At 43.1% G+C, this 24,958-nt stretch overlaps 1 protein-coding gene across 1 annotated transcript in view; it reads right to left on the bottom strand.

Annotated features, from left to right (window-relative positions):
* PHC3 (polyhomeotic homolog 3) overlaps positions 1-24,958 on the bottom strand; it is a 96,188-nt gene that overhangs the window by 11,433 nt on the left and 59,797 nt on the right. The window contains exons 9-12 of the mRNA XM_049774441.1: positions 16,954-17,104; positions 13,406-13,654; positions 8,599-8,763; positions 1,746-1,860 (exon numbers count right to left, since the gene is read on the bottom strand). Coding sequence (XP_049630398.1) covers positions 1,746-1,860; positions 8,599-8,763; positions 13,406-13,654; positions 16,954-17,104 — 680 coding nt within the window. The remainder of the gene's footprint in view (positions 1-1,745; positions 1,861-8,598; positions 8,764-13,405; positions 13,655-16,953; positions 17,105-24,958) is intronic.

Here is a 24,958-nt window from a genome sequence, read left to right as displayed (position 1 = left end):
GAAAATGATCGCTTTCTGAGCTGAGAAAAAACTCAAACTAACACTTGTGCATATCCTTCACCATCAGGGACAAATACATAAACTCAGAATTGAAGGATTTTCTATTTTTATTATTTATTTGGGGGCTGGGGGCCACCTTCTGGGGACTACTGGTTTTGTGCTCAGGGGTTATTCCTATCAGTGCTTGGGAGACCACTGTGGTACTAGGGATTGACTCCAGGAATCTCACATGCAAAATATACATTCTAGACACTGAACTATCTCCAGTTGCAAAAGAAAAGAAATTTAATGTAACTAGAATCATGATCATTAAAAATAAACATTTGTTGGGGCCAGAGAGATAGCATGGAGGTAAGACATTTGCCTTTCATGCAGAAGGTCATTGGTTCGAATCCCGGCATCCCATATGGTCCCCAGAGACTGCCAGGAGTGATTTCTGAGCATGAAGCCAGGAGTAACCCCTGAGCGCTGTCGAGTGTGACCCAAAAACCAAAAAAAAAAAAATAAACAAAAACAAAAAATCTTTTGCTTGCTTGTTTGGGCAATAATCAGCTATACTCTGGGCTTACACCTGGCTCTGTGCTCATAGATCACTCCAGGTATGCACAGAGGACAATATATGGTGCTGGGGATCAACCATGGTTGACTGACATGCAAGGTAAGCATCTACCCTCTGTTCTATCACATTAATCCCAAACTATTATCTATCAATATTATCTAGTCTTATAAGTATTATCTATCAATAATAGTATTTGCCTATAATAGTATTATTAGAAAGACAAAATTTGAAAAATAAGATATGTCAGTAATGCAATGGTTACTAGAATTGTCCTGTTTTAAAACCTAATAAGTAGGGGTCAGAGTGATAGGAAGGCGGGTAAGGTGCTTGCCATGTAAACAGCAGACCCAGGCTTGATCCCCAGCATTCCATACAGTTCCCTGAGCACTACCAAGAGTGATCTCTGAGTGCAGAGCCAGGAGTTAATCCCAAGCATTGCTAGCTGTGACCCCAAAACTAAACAAAATAAAACAAAAACTTAGTAAGGAGACAGAAAGGGGCCGGAGAGATAGCATGGAGGTAAAACATTTGCCTTGCATGCAGAAGGACGGTGGTTCGAATTTCGGGGTCCCATATGGTCCCCTGGGGCGATTTCTGAGCCTAGAGCCAGGAGTAACCCCAGCACTGCCGGGTGTGACCCAAAGAAAAAGGAGACGCAAAGTAAAGTAAATCCCTGCATCTCAATACTTATAAGACAATTTGGCAAATAAACAATGTTTGGATATAAGGAAGATTAGTTTATTCCTAAGACTCTTTTTTGTTTGTTTTGTTTTGTTTTTGGCCACAGCCAGCGGCACTCGGTTCGCCTGGCTGTGTACTTAGAAATCACTTCTGGAAGGCTTAGGAGATATATTGGATACCGGGGGATCAAATCAGGTAGGCTACAAATGCCCTACTCACTATGCTATCTCTCTGGCCCTTTAAAAGAAATTCTTTCAAGCATATTCTTAATAGATTACTAGCTTAATATGAGATTAAGTGAAATTCATTGTGCTATGAATATATAATTTTCAAAGAGCTAAATTTAGCTGTTAAGAACCAAGGTAGCTAAGCTATAGGCAGCATCTACTGTTATTATTTCTCTATGACATAAAGGCTAGATTTGATTACCAATAACCTGGGGTTTTTTGGTTTCAATGTAGTGTTCACGGCTTACATTTTAGCGGATTTAACAAAATAAAGATACCTTTTGGCACATGACATGGTACAGAATCTTTTTGACCGCAGAAATTCATTAGCATAGCCCATCTTCCCACAGAATTCACATTTGAGCAGTTCACTGTCCATTTCTTCTAAGGTCTCTAAAAAAGAAGGTAACAAAGGGAAAAATTCCAAAAATGTAACAGTGACCAATTTTATCTTAACCTTCAACTTTGGTTGGATATACCTAGTCCACATTATCCAGTAAAGTTAAAGGGCAAAAGTTGCTAAACCCAACAAAAATTCTATGTTTCTGTATACAAATAAGCATTAGGATCAAGAAATAGCATAGTGAGTAGGGTGTCTGTCTTGCATGTGGCCAACCTGGGTCTGATCCCTGGCACCCAAAATGGTTCCCCAAGCTCATCGGGAATAATCCCTAAACACAGAGCCTGGAGTAAGGCCTGGGTACCACTAGGTACGGCCCCAAAGCCAAAATAAAAAATACATAAACATTAATAAAGGCTAATTTTGCTAAAAATGGGATGTGTCTAAAATGTGCAGATAACTTTCTTTATGTCCAGACCATCAGGAGGAATACTGCCAAAACCCTATAGGGAATATAGATCTTGCTACATTGTGCTATGGAAATATTCAACAGAGAACACTTAATTCTAACTGGGAGAAGGAGGATGATGACTTCAAAGAAAAGGCAAACATTTTGGGGAGGGGGTACGTTGGGCCACACATGACCCAAGAAAAGGTAAACTTTAATGTGATTTTAGAGGAAGATGCAAAATAATATACTCTAAAACTATTGTTGAATATATAAAGATCTAATTTAAAAGTCCTAAATTGGGACTGGAGTGATAGCACAGCAGTAGGGCATTTGCCTTGCACACTGCCAATACGGAACAGATACAGACCCAGGTTGGATCCTCAGCATCCCACATGACCCCTTGAGCCTGCCCGAAGCGATTTCTGAGCGCAGAGCCAGGAGTAACCCATGAGCGCTGCCAGGTGTGGCACCAAATCCCACAAAAAATAAATTAAAAAATAATAAATAATAAATAGAAGTTCTAAACTTTTAATTAATCTTCAAAAAATAATCACAAATGCTTTTTTTTTTTTTTTTTTTTTTTTTGGTTTTTGGGCCACACCCGGCAGTGCTCAGGGGTTACTCCTGGCTGTCTGCTCAGAAATAGCTCCTGGCAGGCACAGGGGACCATATGGGACACCGGGATTCGAACCAACCACCTTTGGTCCTGGATCGGCTGCTTGCAAGGCATTTTAGTTTAGCCACTGTGCTATATCTCCGGGCCCAATCACAAATGCTTTTAATTATTTCTTGTCCCTATTTAGGAAAGATGATCTATGATTCCTTTAATATGTAACACAGTTCTCCCTCCACCTCTATAGCCCCAGCTTTCAAGTCGTACTGAATAGCAATCACCTATAAGAAAGCAACTAATCCTCACTATAGCTAAACACATAGAGCCTAGCAGAGCAAACTTCTTGTCATTTTCTCCCTAGAAAAAGCCACAACCTGTTTTTCCTTGTCCTCCTAACCCAATGCTTCTCAAATACGGAGGCACGTTTAACTCGGCAAACACTGTCATAACAAGCTAAGCCCCATGTTTATGTCTCTGTATGTCTCTGGAGCTGAGAGTTGCTGTGTCCTGCTTCAAACCCCGCTTCGAAAAGCTATGCATTGCAAAACGTGCTCATTGTAGCCATTAATCCAGACATCACCTCTGATTAAAAAATCAGCTCAAATTATTTTATATATTTTTGGCTGAGAATTACTGGTGGGACCCCCAGGTCAAAAAAAAAATTTTTAAAAGATGATTCTATTTTGGTAAATTCTGATCTATCAATGAGAAAGTCTGTTTAGAAACAGGTGCAGAATGCGTTTGGAAGCCATAGACTCACTCCCATTACAGCACTTGCATGTGGACACCTCAGGACAGACCCAGGTTCAATTCATCATCCCATATGGTCACCATGCCTGCTAGGAGCGTTTTCTGAGCGCAGAGAGAGGAGTAACCCAAGTGCCGCCAGGTGTGGCCCCAAATCAAAACAACAACAAAAAAAGAATGTTTGAGTGTCTTTTTTGGGGGGTAGGGGTGGTTTTTTGGCCACACCCACTGACATTCGGGTTACTCCTGACTATGCTCAGAAATCGCCCCTGGCTTGGAGGACCATATGGGATGCCATGGGATCGAACCGCAGTCTGTGCTAGGTTAGTGATTGCAAGACAATCTTCACTAACCATCTACTTCACAAGATGATTCATTCTCCTTACTCTAATATCCAAGTACTCTACTATTCTGACCAATCACTATAAAGTAGAACACATATCCCTGCTCTTCACTACCATCTGAAGTTACCCAGCACTCAAGCATCCACTATTAATGATGCTCTAACTAGAAAGATTATTCCTGTTTATTATTCTAAATCTCCACTTCATTACCTCTACAGAACATTTGTCAAATCTAACCTCTACAGAACATTTGTCAAACGAACAATAACTTTGGTATAATTTATAGACCCAAGATCTCATTGTCTTAAAATTAATAATTGGGGCCAGAGTGGTGTCACAGCAGTAGGGTGTTTTCTTTGTACGCACTGACCTAGGACAGACCTCGGTTCGATCCCCCAGCAGTCCATATGGTCCTCCAAGCCAGGAGACATTTCTGAGCACATAGCCAGGAATAACCCCCTGAGCATCACCAGGTGTGACCCAAAACACACACAAAATAAGAATCATTCAAAGATCACTGGTGGTCATTATGTTATGGAGATCCCTAACTCCTACTAAATTAAAAGTTCTTCAGAGGTTGTAGAGATTTAAGGAAAGCTTGAGTTTGAACCCCAAACCACCTGGTCCATGAGCAACTGCCAGCACAGAGCCAGAAGTAGCTGCTGAGCACATCATTGGATATGACCCTCAAACAAAAACAAGCTCTTTTCAGTTTGTAGTAGTTTAGCACATGCTGAATGTCTTTTATATTAAAAACAGTAAAGAATCAAAATATGCAGGGTTTCCTAACTATAGACCTTGTGTCTCCAATGTATGTACACAAGGGGATGCACTATATGTGCCTTTTAGCCTACAATTTTCATTTGCATGCTTATAGGTAATTGAGAACACCTGCACCTTTACTTCTTTTTTGAGGAGATGAGCTTGCCAAGTGGTGCTCAGAGGAGGGTTGGGGTCATTCTTTTCTATACTAAGTTCAGCTGTGTGGGTGGCATGGTGGTTCAATTCCTGGGTCCTACAGTGCTGAGGACCAAAGCACAAGATCATTCTGAAGTGATAACTGGAGCACAAGTCCATAGCCTCACAGACTTAAGGGATGCCCTTGCCTGCAATCCCTTGAACCACTGTCTACTTGTCCTTTACTACTCTTTTTGTTGTTATTGTTGTTTGTTTGTTTTTGGGTTTTGGGCCACACCCGTTTGACGCTCAGGGGTTATTCCTGGCTATGCGCTCAGAAATCGCCCCTGGCTTGGGAGGACCATATGGGACGCTGGGGGATCGAACCGCGGTCTGTCCTAGGCTAGCACTTGCAAGGCAGACACACCTTACCTCTAGTGCCACCTTCCCAGCCCCCTTTACTACTCTTTTTTTTTTTTTGGGGGGGGGGCCACACCCGGTGATGCTCAGGGGTTACTCCTGGCTATGCGCTCAGAAGTTGCTCCTGGCTTCTTGGGGGACCATATGGGACGCCGGGGGATGGAACCGCGGTCCGTCCTAGGCTAGCGCAGGCAAGGCAGGCACCTTACCTCTAGCGCCACCGCCCGGCCCTCCCCTTTACTACTCTTAAGAAAAGCAAGATCTGGGGCCGGGAAGGTGGTGCTAGAGTTAAGGTGTCTGCCTTGCAAGCCCTAGCCAAGGAAGGACCCATATGGTCCCCCAAGCCAGGGGCAATTTCTGAGCGCATAGTCAGGAGTAACCCCTGAGCATCAAACGGGTGTGGCCCAAAAACCAAAAAAAAAAGCAAGATCTTTACTACTCTTCACCTCAAATGAAAACTTTACTTAGGGGCCAGAGAGATAGCATGGAGGTAAGGCACATGCGAAGGTCATTGGTTCGAATCCTGTCAACCCATATGGTCCCCTGAACCTACCAGGCGCAATTTCTGAGCGTGGAGCCAGGAGTAACCCCTGAGCACTGCCGGGTGTGACCCAAAAACCAAAAAAAAAAAAAAAAAAACCAAAAGCTTTACTTAAGATAAATAATATTCATAACTAAATCTCCCAGTAACAAATAAAATGAAATGAATAACAAAATGTATATACTTTTGGATCTCAAACAAAATAATTATCACAGTACATTTTAAAATATCTGAAGTAATCTGAACATAATCTAGGTATCTAATGATACCAAAAGTTATTAGCATCATACATGTGATATTTCTTTCCCTCTCCTCTCTTCTCCTCTCCTCTCCTCCCCTCCCCCCCTCTCTGTTTTTTTTTTTTTTTTTGGTGTTTTGTACTCCTAGGTCTGCACTCAGAAACTGCCCCTGGCAGGCTCAGGGGACCATATGGGATGCCAGAAATCAAACCCAGATCGGCTGCGTGCAAGACAAATGCCCTACCGCTGTGCTATCACTCTGCCCCATGTGTGATATATCTTTATAATTATATATTTTAAATGTGCGTGTATGTGTGTGTGTTAGAGATACAAATTGGTTTTCTTAAACTAGAAGGGGGAACCTAAGAGATACAGTATAGGGGTAAGGAGCATGCAAATGTTTTTGCTGGTGGTGGCTCAATTTGAGACTATTTCATTGTTTTAGGACCACAGCCAGTAATGGTCAGGGATTGCTCCTGCTCAATGCTCAGGGAACCACATGAAATGCCAGGAATTAAAACCAGGTCCGTGATGTGCAAAACCAGTGCCCTACCTCTGCTCAAGTACACAAGGCACAAGGTTTAATCTCTGGACCACATAGTCCCCCCAAACACCCCTAGGTACAGCCCTCTAGGCTTCCACACACTTCTGAGCATCACTGGAATTGCCCTGGCATGCAGAACCTATGCTACATGACATCCTTAAGCCCAAACTGAGAAGAACTAGGAGTGGCCCAAGGCCTTCTAGGAGTGGCCCAAGGCCTCCAGAGCACCATTTGATAGGCATCCCTACCCCGGTATTTATTTTATTTTTATTTATTTATTTATTTTTTGTTTTGGAGCCACACCTGGTGACGCTCAGGGGTTACTCCTGGCTATGCATTCAGAAATCGCTCCTGGCTTAGGGGACCATATGGGACATCAGGAATCGAACCGAAGTCCGTCCTAGGTCAACCTCATGCAAGGCAAACATCCTACCTCGGTGCGATCACTCCGGCCCCCAATATTTATTTTATTTTTGTTTGTTTTTTTAATTTTGGGGGGTGACTCACACCCAGCAGCACTCAGAGGTTACTCCTGGCTCTACGCTCAGAAATCGCTCCTGGCAGGCTCAGGGAACCATATGGGATACCGGGATTTGAACCACTGTCCTTTGTATGCAAGGCAAATGCCCTACCTCCATGCTATCTCTCCGGCCCCTTATTTTTGTTTTTTTAAGGTCATAACTGGCTGTATTCAAGAGCTACACCCAGTTTATGTCTCAAGAATTGCTCCCAGCTGTGTTTGGAGATAGAATCCATACCTCTAAATACAAAACAAGGTTATTAAACTATCTCTCCACATCCTCCTTCCCCATAATTTTTAAGTCCAGGATACGGCTCAGTAATCAAATTCCTACCTTACATGTGTGAGGCCCTAGGTTTGATCTATAGCACCACAAAAAATAAAATCATAGTACTATCTTTCACCCTGACGTACAAATAAAAAGTAGGGTCCGGAGAGATAGCACAGCGGTGTTTGCCTTGCAAGCAGCCGATCCAGGACCAAAGGTGGTTGGTTCGAATCCCGGTGTCCCATGTGGTCCCCCATGCCTGCCAGGAGCTATTTCTGAGCATAACCCCTGAGCACCGCCAGGTGTGGCACAAAAACCAAAACAAAAAAAACAAATAAAAAGTAAAGGGTTAGCGAGAGAGCTCAAAAGGTTGAGCATATGCTTTGTATTTTAGAGGTATAAAACTCATCCCCAGGGGCTGGAGAGATAGCACAACAGTAGGGCGTTTACCTTGCAAGCAGCCGACCCAGGTCCAAGGGTGGTTCGAATCCCGGCATCCCATATGATGCCCGTCTCTTCCCCACCCCCACCCCCCCGTGCCTGCCAGGACCGATTTCTGAGCAGAGAGCCAGGTGTAACCCCTGAGCACTGCCGGGTGTGACCCAAAAACCAAAAAAAAAGAAGCTCATCCCCAGCAGGACATATTTCCTGAGCACCACTGGAAGTGACCCTCCACACTCTAGGTATGGCCCCTAAACCAAAAAAAAAAGTGTAATAATGAAGAACTGATTACAATCTACAAATCACCATAAGAAGAAAGTATACTTCTGGCCTGAGAGATAGCATGGAGGTAGGGCATTTGCCTTGCATGCAGAAGGATGGTGAATGGTTCAAATTCTGGCATCACATATGGTCCCCCGAGCCTGCCAGGAGCGATTCTGAGCATAGAGCCAGGAGTAACCCGAGTGCTGCCGGGTCTGACCCAAAAAACAAAAACAAAAAAGCCAACAAAAAGAAAGAAGCATACTTCCATGGAAGGATTAGGAAAACTGGGGCTGTAGAGATAGTACAGGAGGTAAAGCACTTGCTTTGTATGTGGCCAACCCAAATTTAATCCCCAGCATCCCATATGGTCCCCTACAATGCCAAGAGTTAATTCCTGAGTGCAGAACCAGGAGTAACCTCTGAACAACACTTAGTATAGCCCAAAACAAAATAAAACAACAACAACAACAAAAAAAGGGTATCATAAATATGATCCACATACCTTCAGCAATCATATCTTCTATCTCTGTGTCAGATGAATTATCGGCATGTTTCGTATTATTATTCTGTAGTTCTGGCTGAACACAAACAGAATTGATCACCTGATTATCCAAAAGAGGCCTTTTTTTAACAGGCTGTTCTGTCAGCAAAGATGAACGAGTCACCTGTAGAAGAGAGAATAAAATAAAATCATCTTAAAAGACTTTAATAACTGTTAAAAGATCTTTTAAAATAAATGGATCTGTGTTAATTTACCTGCTCAATGGACTAGGCCTCGATGGCGAACCTATGGCACGAGTGTCAGCTGTGGCACGCAAAGGCCTTGCAGCTTGCATGCGGGAAGGTCTGCAATTAAGATATGCGGTGCAGGGGCCGGAGAGATAGCATGGAGGTAAGGCGTTTGCCTCTCATGCAGGAGGTCATCGGTTCGAATCCCGGCGTCCCATATATGGTCCTCCCGTGCCTGCCAGGAGCAATTTCTGAGCCTGGAGCCAGGAATAACCCCTGAGCACTGCCGGGTGTGACCCAAAAACCACAAAAAAAAAAAAAAAAAAAAAAAAAGATATGCGGTGCAGCAAGAGGCGAGTGTGCTGGTCCCTGCTTTGCAGCTCACCTGGCAACAGGGCCGAACTGGCCATTGAGAGGACCAGGCATTGTGTGGCAGTTTGGGCACTTGGGCTCAAAAAGATTAGCCATCACTGGACTAGACCATTCATTACTTGGTATATTCTTTGGTAAAAGGTTAAGCAATTGCTATTTTCAGATGATTAACAGCATGACCATTTTAGAGCCTGTAAAACGGAACTTAGTGTCTTACTTTATTTAAAAGTAGTATTACGGGCCCGGAGAGATAGCACAGAGGTGTTTGCTTTGCAAGCAGCCGATCCAGAACCAAAGGTGGTTGGTTCGAATCCCGGTGTCCCATATGGTCCCCCGTGCCTGCCAGGAGCTATTTCTGAGCAGACAGCCAGGAGTAACCCCTGAGCACCGCCGGGTGTGACACAAAAACCAAAAACCAAAAAAAAAAAAAAAAGTAGTATTACATTCTGCTGACTGGGAGAAAATATTTGCACACTGACAAAGGACTGATTTAAGAGTCAACTTTAAAATCATAGCCATCAGAAGAATGAGAATTGAACAGATATTCTACTAAGACATAAAGATGGCCAAAAGACACATGAAAAAGGTCTATTATCACTGATTATTAGGGAGATGCAAGTCAAATCAATGAGCTATCACCTCATTATTAGTGAGAGCTGCCTATATCCAAAAGGTCAGATATAGCAAGTGTTGGTGAAGATGTGGAGAAATAAAGAAACTTACACATTATTAGTATAAAAACTGATCCAATTCCTCTGGCATACAGTATGAAATTTCTCAAAATATAAAATAGGTGTAGTAATTCCATTCCTAAGTTTCTGTTCTAAGAACAAAAATTACTTGCGGCTCCCAAAACAAACAAGAATAAAACTTGATGGAGCTGGAGCAATAGCACAGAAGGTAAGGCATTTGCCTTGCACATGGATGACCCAAGTTTGATCCCCGGATGACCCAGATTTGATCCCCGGGCCTGCCAGGAGTGATTTTTGAGTACAGAGCCAGGAGTAACCAACCACTAAGTGACACCTGATGTGGCCCAAAACCAAAAAATTAAAAAATAAAAATACAAACTTGAAAAAAATAATATGCACGCCTATTTCATTGCAGCTCTATTTATAACCATTATGATATGGAAACAACCCCAGTACTGAAGTGACAAATGAGTTGGCATTACTACTCAGAATAATAAAATCTTGCCTTTCGTTAGGGCATAAATAGAACTAGAAGTTATGCTAAGTGAAATAAGTCAAAAGGAAGAAGATAAGCACCAGATGATCCCACCCATACAGTCATATACAGAAACAGCATAGCCAGTAGTGACCCTTGAGTGGATGTGACTCAAAAACTAAAAAAAAATTGAAAAGAAAAGAAAAACAACCAGTGCTGGTGTTGGATGTGAAGAGAAAGTTTCTCATTCGCTGCTGATGGGAATATAGACTGATCCAGCATTTTTGAAAAACAATACAGGCATCTGCCAAAAAAATATAGAAATTGGGCTTCTACATAACCCAGCAATACCTGTCATGGGAATATACCATACAAGCCCCAAAAACACAATGTAGAAAGCCCTCTGCATTCCTTGTTCATTGCAGCCCTATTCACAAAAGCCAGAATCTGGAAACAACCCAAGTGCCTGAGAACTTAAAGTTGAATAAAGATACTGTGTATATCTACACAATAAAATACTACACAGCCATTAGGAAAAATTAAGTCATGAAATTTGCTTATACAAGAATGGATATGGAGAGTATTATGCTGAGTGAAATGAGTTGGAGAGAGAAGGATAAACATAAAATGACTGCATCATTTGTGGGATATAAGGAAAATAGAAAATATTGTAATAATACTCAAATACATAAAGACGAGGGCCAGAAGCATGAGTTCATGGTAGGAAGTTTGCCACAGATAGCAGGAGAGTGCAGTTAGGGCAGAGAAGGGACTGCTATGACAATGATAGTTGGAAATGATCACTCTGGGTAAGAACTAGGTGCTGAAATAGGAGATAAAGTGATATACATGATACCCCTTCAGTAATAATATTGCAAACCACTGTGTCTAAAAGGAGAAAACGGGGGAGAGAGAAAATGTCTGTTATAGAGGCAGGTAGGAGAGTGTTAGGAAGGAAACTGGGGACACTGGGGACAGGAAATGTGTACTAATAAAAGGATGGGTGCTGGACATTGTATGACTGAAACTTAATCATGAACAATTTTGTAACTATCTCACAGTGATTCAGCTTAAAATATATTAAAAATAAATAAATCAAAAGTAAGCACTAAAAAAAGTTCAGTAAACTTGGAAGTCCAAGTTTAATACACATAGCTCACTAAAAAACAAAGGCAGCTGAGAGGGCAATCAACTCAAAATCACAATGCAAATTCTTTCTACCTATGAAACTGAAAAATTAAGTGATTCAAAGCCTTCAGAAAGCTCATTTGGGGGCCCGGAGAGATAGCACAGCGGCATTTGCCTTGCAAGCAGCCAATCCAGGACCAAAGGTGGTTGGTTCAAATCCCAGTGTCCTATATGGTCCCCCATGCCTGCCAGGAGCTATTTCTGAGCAGACAGCCAGGAGTAACACCTGAGCACCGCTGGGTGTGGCCCAAAACCCCCCCCCAAAAAAAAGAAAGCTCATTTGGGGGGCCGGAGAGATAGCATGAAGGTAAGGCGTTTTTGCCTTGCATGCAGAAGGACAATGGTTTGAATCCCGGCATCCCATATGGTGCCCCGAGGCTGCCAGGAGCGATTTCTGAGCATAGAGCCTGCATTAACCCCCTGAGCACTTCCAGGTGTGACCCAAAAAAACAAAAAGAAAGAAAGTTCATTTGGACCAGAGAGATAGCATCTAGGTAGGGCATTTGCCTTGCATGCAGAATGATGGTGGTTCGAATCCTGGCATCCCATATGGTCCCCGAGCCTGTCAGGAGCTATTTCTGAGCATAGAGCATAGAGCCAGGAGTAACCCCTGAGCACTGCCAGGTGTGACACACACACACACACACACACACACACACACACACACACACACACAAAGAAAGCTCATTTGTTTTCCTGCCCTTTTTGTCTTGACTTTTTCACTTTCTTTTCTTTCTCCCACCATCCTTTACTGTTGCTGTGATGCCCTAAACACACAGTTGTGGTCACACATTTGGACATGGGGCTTGTACATTCAGCTGAGTGTGCATTGGAAATGACACTTCGTTTTTTACTATGGCCCTAGGGATCACCAGACAGTATTCCTTAAATTTCACCCATTAAATAGGGTGGTATATGGATGGGTGGAAAGCATGACCTCACACTTACAAGGTAGGCCTTTCTTCTACCACTGAGTAACTTCCTTGGGCCCATTTCTAATTTTTTTCCCTAAAGAAATGATCATCTCTAAACATTAGCAATATAAATGATATATAGGTAGTCTTAAATTAAAAGATGTTTTACTGACAGCAATAACCCCTCTATTTCCAGGTGAGCATGTTAAAGCATTTTAAAAACCTGACTGAAGGCTGACATCAATGAATGATGTGAAAATCTATTTTCTAATTATAAACTATCAACCAACTCATTACTGAAAAGTTACATTTTTCTGTACCCAAATTAAAGTTCATAAAGTATCACATTATACAAGAAACCCCTTAACTCAGGGGTCTCAAACTCGCGGCCCGCGGGCCGTTTGCGGCCCTCCGCACAACATTTTATGGCCCTACCCTAGAAGAATCTTTTTTTGTTTTGTTTTGGTTTAGTTGTTTGGGTCAGACTCTCCAATGCTCAAGGCTTACTACTGACTTTGCACTCAAGGATCACCCCGACTTTGCCTCCTGCAGCCCCCAGGTAAATTGAGTTTGAGACCCCTGCTAAATTAAACGTATGTGTCATTTCATACTCCATATAAAGAACAAATATAAGAGCTGAGAATGCGCCTAAAGGGGCCGGTGAGGTGGCGCTAGAGGTAAGGTGTCTGCCTTGCAAGCACTAGCCAAGGAAGGACCACGGTTCGATCCCCCGGCATCCCATATGGTCCCCCCAAGCCAGGGGCGATTTCTGAGCACATAGCCAGGAGTAAACCCTGAGCATCAAACGGGTGTGGCCCAAAAAGAACTAAAAAAAAAAAAAAAAAGACCAACTTTTAAAATTATAAGCTTATTTGAAAATAATTATAGTTTTCATTTTTTAATGTTAAATAAATTTGTTAAATTGCTTATTACTTACAGGAAATGGCTCTAATCCCTCCTGAATCACAAAGCCTTCAATAACATGAGTCAAGATCTGTGGTTTAACAATGGCTTGTGGAGGCTTGTTTTCTAAACTGGGGATGGTACTGGACATAGATGTATTATTACTCCTCGTAGTAGCAGCAGGAAGTAAGAGTGGAGGCGGAGGAATAGAAACATGTGACGGGTCTGATGGAGACTTAATTACTGAAGCACTGACTGACACCACAGCAGGTAATTCCACTTGCTCTGAGGAAAAAACAAGCAAATATTCATTGGTTATCCCAGCATTGTACACCCAAATAAATATGAAAGAATTAAAAAAATAAATATTAGTAAAAAATTAAAAAATAGACAGTAACAGTAATGATTAACATCTGGTGCTTTCAAAAATGATTCTAGGGCCAGAGATAGCTCAAATGGGCTAAGAACATATTTTGTATGGGGGAGGCCTGGGTTCAATCCGAGGTGGTACTTCAAGCACCACCAAGAATGACCTTAAGAGGGACAGAGAGATAGCACAGTGGGTAGGGCATCTGCCTTACAAGTGGCAGACCCAGGTTCAATCCCCAGCATCTCATCTTAATTTCTGAGTGCAGAGCTAAAAATAATCCCAGAGCACCACCAGGCACAGCAACACACACACACACACACACACACACACGCACGCACGCACGCACGCACGCACGCACATGCACACACAAAAGAGTAACCCTGAGCACAGAACTAGGTATGCTCACCTTTTACTTCCCCTCCTCTCCAAAAAAAAGATGAGAGGCAGGGCAAAATGTGGCTCAAGGGTAAAGTACACGCTAAAATGGGTAAGGTTTGGGGCTTACTTCCTAGAACAGCAAAAAATAAAAATAAAGAATTAGAAGAGGAAGAAAGTGGAACAACTCTGATAGTACAATTACATTTTATCTCTTGAGGTATTGTTTGTTTTTATTTATTTGTGATTCCCCAAAGAGTGATAAGAAGGCCACCAGTGATTCTCAACCAACCAGGACAGGAGTTTGATACAAGGCTCAAGGATAAAATGTTGAGGGCCAGAGCAGTGGTGCAAACTGTAAGGCATTTGCCTTGCACGCGCTAGCCTAGGATGGACCATGGTTCAATCCCCTAGCGTCCCATATGGTTCCCCAAGCCAGGAGCGATTTCTGAGCTCATAACCAGGAGTAACCCCTGAGCATCACCCGGTGTGGCCAAAAGAAAAAAAAAGAAGTTGGTCAGGGATCAACACAAGACATCACCATGTTCCCTTCAGTGATGCTGGGGCCCCAAGGCCATACCAGGTGGTGCTCAGAAGACTTCCAGGATACTTCCAATAAAGCTTGAGGGATTATACTGAAACTAAACCCAGGTACATCCCAGGCATGTACCCCAACGTCTGTACTATCTCCAAGCCCCATGAGGTATTATCTTCTTTTTTAATTTTGTGGGGGGAAGAGCACTGCCAGGGGTAATTCCTGAGTGGAAAGTCAGGAGTAACCCCTGAGGACTGCCAGCTGTGGCCCACAAATAAAATGTAAAAAAAATAAAATAGTTCCAGACTTTTGTTTGTTTTCAGGCCATACCAGGCACTACTCAAGGCTTACTTTTGGGTCTGCAGTTGAGTTTAGGGGGCCAGATATGATGCTGGGGACTGAACCCAGGTTGGCTACATGGAAGACAAGGGCCTATCTACTGTACTAGAATTCTGGCCCATCGAGGTGTTACTTTAGTTATTTTTTTAGGTATTATTTTATTTTATTTTTGTTTTGTTTTGGGGTCACACCCGGCAGCGCTCAGGGGCTACTCCTGGTTCTACACTCAGAAATCGCTCCTGGCAGGCTCGGGGGACCATATAGGATGCTGGGATTTAAACCACCGGCCTTCTACAGGCAAGGCAAATGCCCTACCTCCATGCCATCTCTCCAGCCCCAGATATTATTTTTTTTATAAATTATCTTTATTTAAACACCGTGATTACAAATATAATTGTAGTTGTATGATTACAGTCATGTAAAGAACACCCCCCTTTACCAGTGCAGGATTCCCACCACCAATTTCCCAGCTCTATCTACTCCCCAGCCCACCCACACCTGTACTCGAGACAGGCTTTCTTTTTCCCTCATTCATTCACATTGTTATGATAGTTTTCAGTGTAGTTATTTCTCTAACTGCACTTATCACTCTATGTGGTGAGCTTCATGTCATGAGCTGCACCTATATGGAAGATGGGGGGAAATAAGGGTTGGGACTGAGGCAGTAAAATATTAGAAATGAGATTTGTAGGGCAGTATCAAGGTCACAATACAAGATGGATGTTATGGATATATAAAATATATGCATACAATACTATCAATAGGAAAACAAGGAGAAAAAAAATTCCAGTAACTGTCCCAATATAAACCAGTACTAAAACGGTCCGCCCTCCTCCGAAAGCGCATTTCTATTAGTGTAGGGAGAGGTAGGGGGAAGCCTGAGGACCACTAAGAGTCCACCTGAACCCACTTATGGCCATCTGAGCTGGCACCCAGGGAAGGCCTGGAATCAGAGGAAAAAGACAAGGACAGCTGGGGGCCTGCCAAGCCTCCCAGCACTCCCCAGGCCAGGGAGAAGGGCTCCGGTATGGGGCCTCCCCAAACCCCATACCTGGCAAGAGTTGGTCTCCAGAATCAAATAAGAAACCGGAGGCCAGATGTCTGCCCGCCCTCCTCCCCATGCACCTCCCCCCTGGAGTACAGAGGGAGGGGGGAAGCCTGAGGACCACTGAGTCCACTTGAACCCACTTCTGGCCATCTGAGCTGGCACCCAGGGAAGGTCTGGAATCAGGAGAAAAAGTCAAGGACAGCTGGGGGCCTGCCAAGCCTCCCAGCACTCCTCAGGCTAGGGAGAAGGGCTCCGGTATGGGGCCTCCCCAAACCCCATACCTGGCCCCAGATATTATTTTAAATGAATTAGGGTGATCATGTTAAGCTTGTCTTAAATATCTAATTTAACTGTGTTGATTAAACATTGTTTTGAGGCCGGCCACAAATGGCAGTGCTTGGGGAACCATGAGGTGACAGGGATTAAACCTAGAGTCTATGCATACCAGTTATATACTCTAAACAATACAATATAATACAATTTCCTTCTCTTCTCCCCTTCTTCTCCTCCTTTCCTCATCCTTCCCCACTCCTATCCCAAGCACTGCCAAGAATAATTCCTGAGTGCAGAGCCAGGAGAAACCCCTAAGCATTGCCAGGTATGGTCAAACACCCTCCCCCACTGCAAAAATATAATATATATATGTATATATATACACACACAAAATAATAGACATGAAACATATTTATACAAGTAACTAAAATTGTAATACTAAAAGCATGTCTTATTTGATTATTGTTTTATTTGATTAGATTATTCTCTAACTGCTCCTCATCAAAAATATAAATCTTGAATTCTATTTTTGCTGTAATTATATAACAAATAAATTTATCACCATCACTAGTTAACTAATTAGGTCTTCCCACTACTAACATACCCTCAATAGAAAATTCCTACTAATTTGGGTATTTCCTCACCCAACAAAGGATGTTCTGAAGTAAGATCTTCTCTGCCCACAGCGATAGCAGCTGGAGACAGTGTGGGTGGTGGTGGTGTCCTGTCCATCCGCACACATTCATCCGACTCTTCTGGCATTTCTTCTTGACATACATCTTCTACTTGGTAAACCTGCAACAACAACAACCCACACTACCTTAAAGTATTCTTAATTTTTAAAAAATACATAAATATTTTAAATTTGTATTAAGTCAAAATTATTATTTCATAAGCTGAAAGGAAAACTTTTAAATAGTTCAACTGAACTTTTTCATATAACTTGATAGCACTTCACTAAAAAAGCAAGTAGTACCTAAGTTTTAAATCACTAAGGTTCCCACAAAAGGTGTTAATCTAGTACAGAATATGTTTGATCTTCAGAATTATTTTAATGCTCTGCTTTTAATATATTCAAGTAACTATCTAGGAATTGACCACAGTTTGTTGACTTCTAATTATCCTAAGTTGGCTCAAAAAGCTACAGCACAGGGGCTGGAGAGATAGCATGGAGGTAGGGCATTTGCCTTGCATGCAGAGGGACGATGGTTCAAATCCCAACATCCCATATGGTCCCCCAAGCCTGCCAGGAGCGATTTCTGAGCGTAGAGCCAGAAGTAACCCCGGAGCATTGCCAGGTGTGACCCAAAAACCAAAAACAAACAAGCAAACAAAAAGCTACAGCACATAGACAATGCATGCAGGAGCCCATACACCACAGTCCCCCAACACCTTTTGGAGTGATCTCAAGCAGAAGGTGCCAGAAGTGTGGTACCATAAGCACCAAGCCAAGAATAATTACCAAGTCCCTCTCCACTTGAGGCCCCAACTTCCATTCTAGGCCCCACACACAAAATATCTTCATTTAAGTTTATAACAGGGGCCAAAGTGATAACACAAAGAAGGCTTGCCTTGCATGCAGCTAACCCGGGACCAACACAGATATGAGGCCCAGAATCCTATATGGTCCTCCGAGCCTGCCAAGAGCGATTTCTAAGCACAGAGCCAGGAGTAACACCTGAGCACTGACGGGTATGTCCCAAAAACCAAAAACTAAAATAAAGTTTAAAACCATTTGTGAATTGAGGATGTGGCTCGATGATAGAACCACTTGCCTTGTATATACAAGATCTAAACTGGATTATTGGTACCTCATGGTTTTGTGAGCAACAGAAGTGACATACATTCTACAAGGAGCAAGGAATAGCTCCTATAGTACAGTAGATGTGTGTTACACCCCACTCAGGGAGGGCACACATCAGAACTGTTGTACTCCTGAAAAAGAATTATTTGCCAAAAAGGCCCACTTAGAGCAGTCAAAATCAGTTGAGCCTTTGCGTGGATTGTTTGACTATAATTCTAAAACGTGGCTGTAACTATCTCTCTCTTTATTTTTGACCATTATTAGAAATCAGGCCTTGGGGCCGGCGAGGTGGCGCTAGAGGTAAAGTGTCTGCCTTGCAAGCGCTAGCCAAGGAAAGGACCATGGTTCAATCCCCCGGTGTCCCATATGGTCCCCCCAAGCCAGTGGCAATTTCTGAGCGCGTAGCCAGGAGTAACCCCTGAGCATCTAACGGGTGTGGCCCGAAACAAAAAAGAAAAAAAAAAAAAAGAAATCAGGCCTCTATAATTCTTTCTAACAAAGAAGCACAGTACAAATCCCGCCAAAAGTCTCCCACTGACCTGCTCTCTGTGATCTCTGCTACCTTGGCACCAAGATCATGTTTTTCCCAAAACTTAGCTCATAGTAAAGCAATTTTCAGTTTTCCCCAAAACTCTAAAACATTTCTCTCTCTTCCCACTTCCCTGAAAATTACCTGGTTTCACCTGCTTACCCAAAACAAAGCTAACCCACAACAAAACTGCCTTTCAACTTCAGTATCGGTTCTTTAATATGCAGATTTTTGCCATGGTCTTTCAGTCTGTTTCCCTGACCATCTCCCACTTTCTTTGATCTCCAAAATTATACCCCACATTCCAAAGCTCAACCCTTAAGTTACCCAGCTCAAAAAATAAATTTGTCTTCATCTTTCTAGACGCAAGTCCCCATGCATTCTGTGTGGTCTCATTTATTTCATATTTCATAATTCATATTTCATATTCGCCTCTTCGTGCTCCTGCTTGACTCTCAGTGGGAAAATGAACACACTAAGGTCATGCTTAGGGACTTTTTATTCCATTAGGATAAAACAGTCCACAGCAGATGTGGCCCAAAAACAAACCAAATCAACTGCAATTAAGTTTAGAACAATCTGCCAGTGGTCCTCAAACTACGGCCTGCGGGCCACATATTGTATTTGTATCTGTTTTGTTTCTTCATTGCAAAATAAGATATATGCAATGTGCATAAGAATTCGTTCGTGGGGCCGGGCGGTGGCGCTGGAGGTAAGGTTCCTGCCTTGCCTGCGCTAACCTAGGACGGACCGCGGTTCGATCCCCCGGCGTCCCATATGGTCCCCCAAGAAGCCAGGAGCAACTTCTGAGCGCATAGCCAGGAGTAACCCCTGAGCGTCACAGGGTGTGGCCCAAAAAACCAAAAAAAAAAAAAAAAGAATTCGTTTATAAGTTTTGTTTTTACTATAGTCAGACCCTCCAATGGTCTGAGGGACAGTGAACTGGCCCCCTGTTTAAAAAGTTTGAGGACTCCTGATTCTAAACATTGTGCCCAGAAAGAGAAACCATAATTAAAACAAATTACAATAATGGAAATGAGTTTTTGTCAGTTAACATTTGATTAACACCATATATTATTGTGTTAATAATTATAGCAATGAAACTTTCAGCTAGGTTAATAAACATGCCTATAATCTACTTAATTTAGTGTAATTAAATTTAATTTAATTGTAAAGCTTGGGGCTGGCGAGGTGGCGCTAGAGGTAAGGTGTCTGCCTTGCAAGTGCTAGCCAAGGAAGGACCGTGGTTTGATCCCCTGGCATCCCATATGGTCCCCCCAAGCCAGGGGCAATTTCTGCATGCTTAGCCAGGAGTAACCCCTAAGCATCAAACGGGTGTGGCCCGAAAAACCAAAAAAAAAACAAAAATCTAAACATTAGGGCTGGAGTGATAGAACAGCGAGTACAGTGTTTACCTTGAATGCTGCTGACCAGGTTTTGATTCCCAGCATCCTATATGGTCCCTCAAGACTGCAAGGAGTAACCCCTAAGCACACAAAACAAAAACAAGCAAAAAAAAAAAAAAGCAATCTCAGGGGCCAGAGAGATAGCACAGTGGCAAGGCATTTGCCTTGCAAGCAGAAGGATGGTGGTTCGAACCCGGCATCCCATATGGTCCCCCGAACCTACTGGGGGCAATTTCTGAGTGTAGAGCCAGGAGTAACCCAAGTGCTGCCAAGTGTGACTCAAAAATCAAAAAAAAAAGGCAATCTCAAATATTTCCTGATGATCCCAGAGAAGGAAGATCATCTTTTTATGCTAATGACACCTATGCTTATTTTATAAAGTGAGCACCCTCTGCTTAGCTTGAAATGCCCTAACTCAGACTCTAGCACCCCTGGTTGGCTCCCACTCCCCTCCCAGAGAATCATCTACCCACTCACTTCTTCACCCTAAGCTGTTGGGTTCCCATTTTCCTCATATTTTCTCTTCTTTTTTTTGTTTTTGTTTTTGTTTTTCGGGCCACACCCATTTGATGCTCAGGGGTTACTCCTGGCTAAGCGCTTAGAAATTGCTCCTGGCTTGGGGGGACCCAATGGGACCCCAGGAGATCGAACCAGGGTCCTTCCTTGGCTAGCGCTTGCAAGGCAGACACCTTACCTCTAGCGCCACCTCACCGGCCCCATGTTTTCTCTTCTTTATACATCTGGTCTATATGCTCTGCTTGTATCATGGCCATAACCTTTATTGCACACTATCATACTACTCTCTTGGTAAGGCTGGAATTTATTTATCATCTAACCCATTTTATAACTTCAATATGATCTGAGTAAAACAACTGCCTACATCTTCCAACTATTAAACAAAAGATAAGAATTTACTTATAAGAATTTCCTGAGTCTAGGTCAAGGAAGGAAGGAAGGAAGGAAGGAAGGAAGGAAGGAAGGAAGGAAGGAAGGAAGGAAGGAAGGAAGGAAGGAAGGGAGGGAGGGAGGGAGGGAGGGAGGGAGGGAGGGAGGGAGGGAGGGGGGGGGGGGGGGGAGGGAGGGAGGGAGGGAGGGAGGGGGGGGGAGGGAGGGAGGGAGGGAGGGAGGGAGGGAGGGAGGGAGGGAGGGAGGACGGACGAAAGAAAGAAAGAAAGAAAGAAAGAAAGAAAGAAAGAAAGAAAGAAAGAAAGAAAGAAAGAAAGAAAGAAAGAAAGAAAGAAAGAAAGAAAGAAAGAAAGAAAGAAAGAAAGAAAGAAAGAAAGAAAGAAAGAAAGAAAGAAAGAAAGAAAGAAAGAAAGAAAGAAAGAAAGAAAGAAAGAAAGAAAGAAAGAAAGAAAGAAAGAAAGAAAGAAAGAAAGAAAGAAAGAAAGAAAGCTGTAGGGAATTTCCCTTGCATGTGGGCTGACCCAGGATGAACCCAGGTTCGATTATCAGCATCCCATATGGTCCCCCGAGCCTGCCAGGAGTAACCCGAGCACTGCCGGGTATTACCCAAAAAACAAAAACAAAGCAAAACAAAAAAAGTCTAGTAAGCACCAATGAATTTAAGTTTTATAGAATTAATTGTTGTCCGGGCCAGATCAATAGCACAAGAGTGTTTGCCTTGCACATGACTGACCCAGGACAGACCTGGGTTCGATCCCCGGCGTTCCCATTTGGTCCCCCAAGCCAGGAGCAATCTCTGAGCGCATAGCCAGGAGTAACCCCTGAGTGTCACCCGATATGCCCCCAAAACAAAAACAAACAAACAAAAAGCTAGAACCTAGAGCTAGAGAAGTAAAACATCCAGAGTGCATTTTTAGCATGCTGAGATCCAATTTAAAACCCTTGCACCACATGGTTCTCTGAGACTACCAAAAGTACCCAAGAGGCTGGAAAGATAGTACAGCCAATAAAGCACTCAGCCAATAAAGCACTTGCCTTGCATGCAGATGACCTAGGTTTGTTTCCCAGCATCCCATATCACTACTTGGAGTGATTCCTCAGTGCAGACCCAGGAGACTCAGCACCACCATGTAGCCCAAACCAAAAAAACAGTACCTCTAATCATTATAGGTAGTAGCCCCAAACTACTATCTCTACCCATCCCCCTTTCCGCCTCCTCCCCCCTCACTCACACACACACACACAAAATCCAGGAATTCACACATCCCAGACATGTTGCTTTTAGAGTTCTGTTTGGCTTTTTTTTGTGTGTGTGTGTGGTTTTTGGGACACACCCGGCAGTGCTCAGGGGAAACTCCTGGCTCCATGCTCAGAAATTGCTCCTGGCAGGAACGGGGGACCATATGGGAAGCCGGATTCGAACTGATGACCTTCTGCATGAAAGGCAAACACTTTACCTCCATGCTATTTCTCCGGCCCGCTTTTAGAGTTCTGATTTCAACAAACTTTTTAAGTCCTTAGATATTAGAGAGAAACAATACAATTAGCAACTCTCAAGCTTCTGAAAAAAAAAAAAAAAAAAAAAAACGAACACATGGGGGCCAGAAAGATAGCATGGAGGTAGGGCGTTTGACATGGAGGTAGGACAACCTAATGTGACACTAGATACCATACTCAGCTCGTATTATGTAAAGGTCTTTATAAAACACTTTAGCATACTCTTTATCTCTAGGTTATGCCCTCTTTTAGGACCTGAAGCATGTGACCAGCCAGACCACTGAAGCAGCAACTGTGACCCACAGACCTATATCACAGGGCCTACTCATCGAAAACGTTCAAGCAAACTAACATTCCCTTGCTCTTCTTTGTTCTCACTATTTATCTACTTTTTTATTTTTCCCCTTCTCTTCTCCTACCCTTCTCCTCATTATCACCAATTCAACCCATGTCAAATAAAAACCACACTAGTATCCTCTTTAGGAAAGGAAAGTTATTATATAAGGTGCTGCGGACAATAATGTATAGGGTAAATACCTAGATAGATAGACCTCATTAACACATTGTTTAGTACTCGTGATGCAAAACCTATAGGTATCCAAAGTTGATCTATTAGTTTCTTTTTCCTTACATGTACTATATTTACCTATCTTTCTGTACTCAGCTTATTTCTTGCCCCCCCCCAAGCTATACCTAAGCTAATTACTATGTGTTTATATGTGGGAATGAGCACACAGAGATAGGACTTCACCTTGAGAGCCAAACCTAAATTGTAAACCCATACATACAGTGTATATAGCCTCTCCCATATATTATCCCCTCTCCCCCCTTCAGATATCTAACTATCCCTTCACTCCCCAACCCCAACTCGATCTCCCACCTTATTAAAACTCTTCACCCTCAGCTCTTAATCCACTAGGCATCAAGACCGACCTCCTACCCCAATGAGCCAGTACCCAGCACCCAAGCGAAGGGACACCCACCCAGACCCACACATCGTCCCCAGCAAGAAAATACAACCAACACCCCTCTTGACTCATGCTATGTGACCCTCCTCATCAACTTTCCCTAGCGAGGACTGTTCTTGGACACCAGACTTAGTTCCAAAAGGATACCCAAGGATCTCCAAGAGCAAGAACTCTATCCAAGACCTCTCTGCCAGGAATCTCTTCTCAATCTCAAGAAGGACAGGGTGTGTGATAAAAATGTGTCCTGGAGCCCACACCCCACAAGAAAATCTCAAAAGACAATGGGGAAGCCTAAACTTCCTTCATAAGTTTAAGACCTATATAACACTACCTCTTAACCTGTTTTCCACCAAATGTAAGGTAGCCTTCTGCATCACTTTGTTCCGTTAATTATTTTTTTAATTCCCTTTAAAAATTCTTTTTTATATGTATGTGAGCATATTTTTTTTCAAGTTTTTGACTTGTTTCTGTTTTCTTCCCTTTCCACCCCCAAAGGCACCAGCAATATAATGTAACACCATTTCTTCCTACAAAGGCATACTAAAAAAAGGGGAAATCTCAAGTATAAAAACAAGTTCTTAGGGCCGGTGAGGTGGCACTAGAGGTAAGGTGTCTGCCTTGCAAGCGCTAGCCAAGGAAAGGACCGCAGTTTGATCCCCCTGCGTCCCATATAGTCTCCCCCCCACACACAAGCCAGGGGCAATTTCTGAGCGCTTAGCCAGGAGTAACCCCTGAGCATCAAACGAGTGTGGCCCGAAAAAAAAATAAAAATAAATAAATAAAATAAAATAAAAATTAAAACAAGTTCTTATCTACTAGGGATAGAAACTCATACTCTTTTACAATACAGGGCTCCTCCCACCTTGAACATATGTCAAGTGGAACCAACTTAGACCCCAGGTGATTAGACACCGACCTCCAGCCTTGAACCCTGGAGCCCAGACATAGAAACGACACAGTTCTCCACAACAGCTCCAGGAACCAAATCTTTTTTTTTTTTTGGTTTTTGGGCCACACCCGTTTGATGCTCAGGGGTTACTACTGGCTATACGCTCAGAAGTCGCTCCTGGCTTGGGGGGACCATATGGGACTCCGGGGGATCGAACCGCGGTCCGTCCTAGCTAGCGCTTGCAAGGCAGACACCTTACCTCTAGCCCCACCTTCCCGGCCCCTGGAACCAAATCTCTTTCGGGACATCCTTAATACTACTCTGACACCAACATGCACCAGTTCTAATAAGCCTCTAGAAGGACTACACCCATTTTCAGCTTATCTGATTTTTACCCCAAATTTTTGTTGTTCTTTTCTTTAAACAAAACCATATAACTTGAACTATCTAGTTCCGCCTCTCAAATAGTGGGGGAAATGAAGGAGGATACCAGGACCAAACAGATATATGATCAATAAGTAGTAAACTAGACACAGAGGGGACCACCTGTTCTGGCGGTCTGGGGGATGAGGGTGGGGGATATGGGAGGCAGGATGGGAATGGGGGGGAACTTGGTGACGGGAATTCCCCTGTTTCAATGTTAATATGTA

This window comes from Suncus etruscus, chromosome 6 (genome assembly GCF_024139225.1).
Source record: "Suncus etruscus isolate mSunEtr1 chromosome 6, mSunEtr1.pri.cur, whole genome shotgun sequence".
In the NCBI taxonomy this organism is placed as follows: Eukaryota; Metazoa; Chordata; class Mammalia; order Eulipotyphla; family Soricidae; genus Suncus; species Suncus etruscus.
The sequence above is the reverse complement of the archived record's forward strand: the minus strand, read 5'-3'. Positions and strand labels throughout refer to the sequence as shown.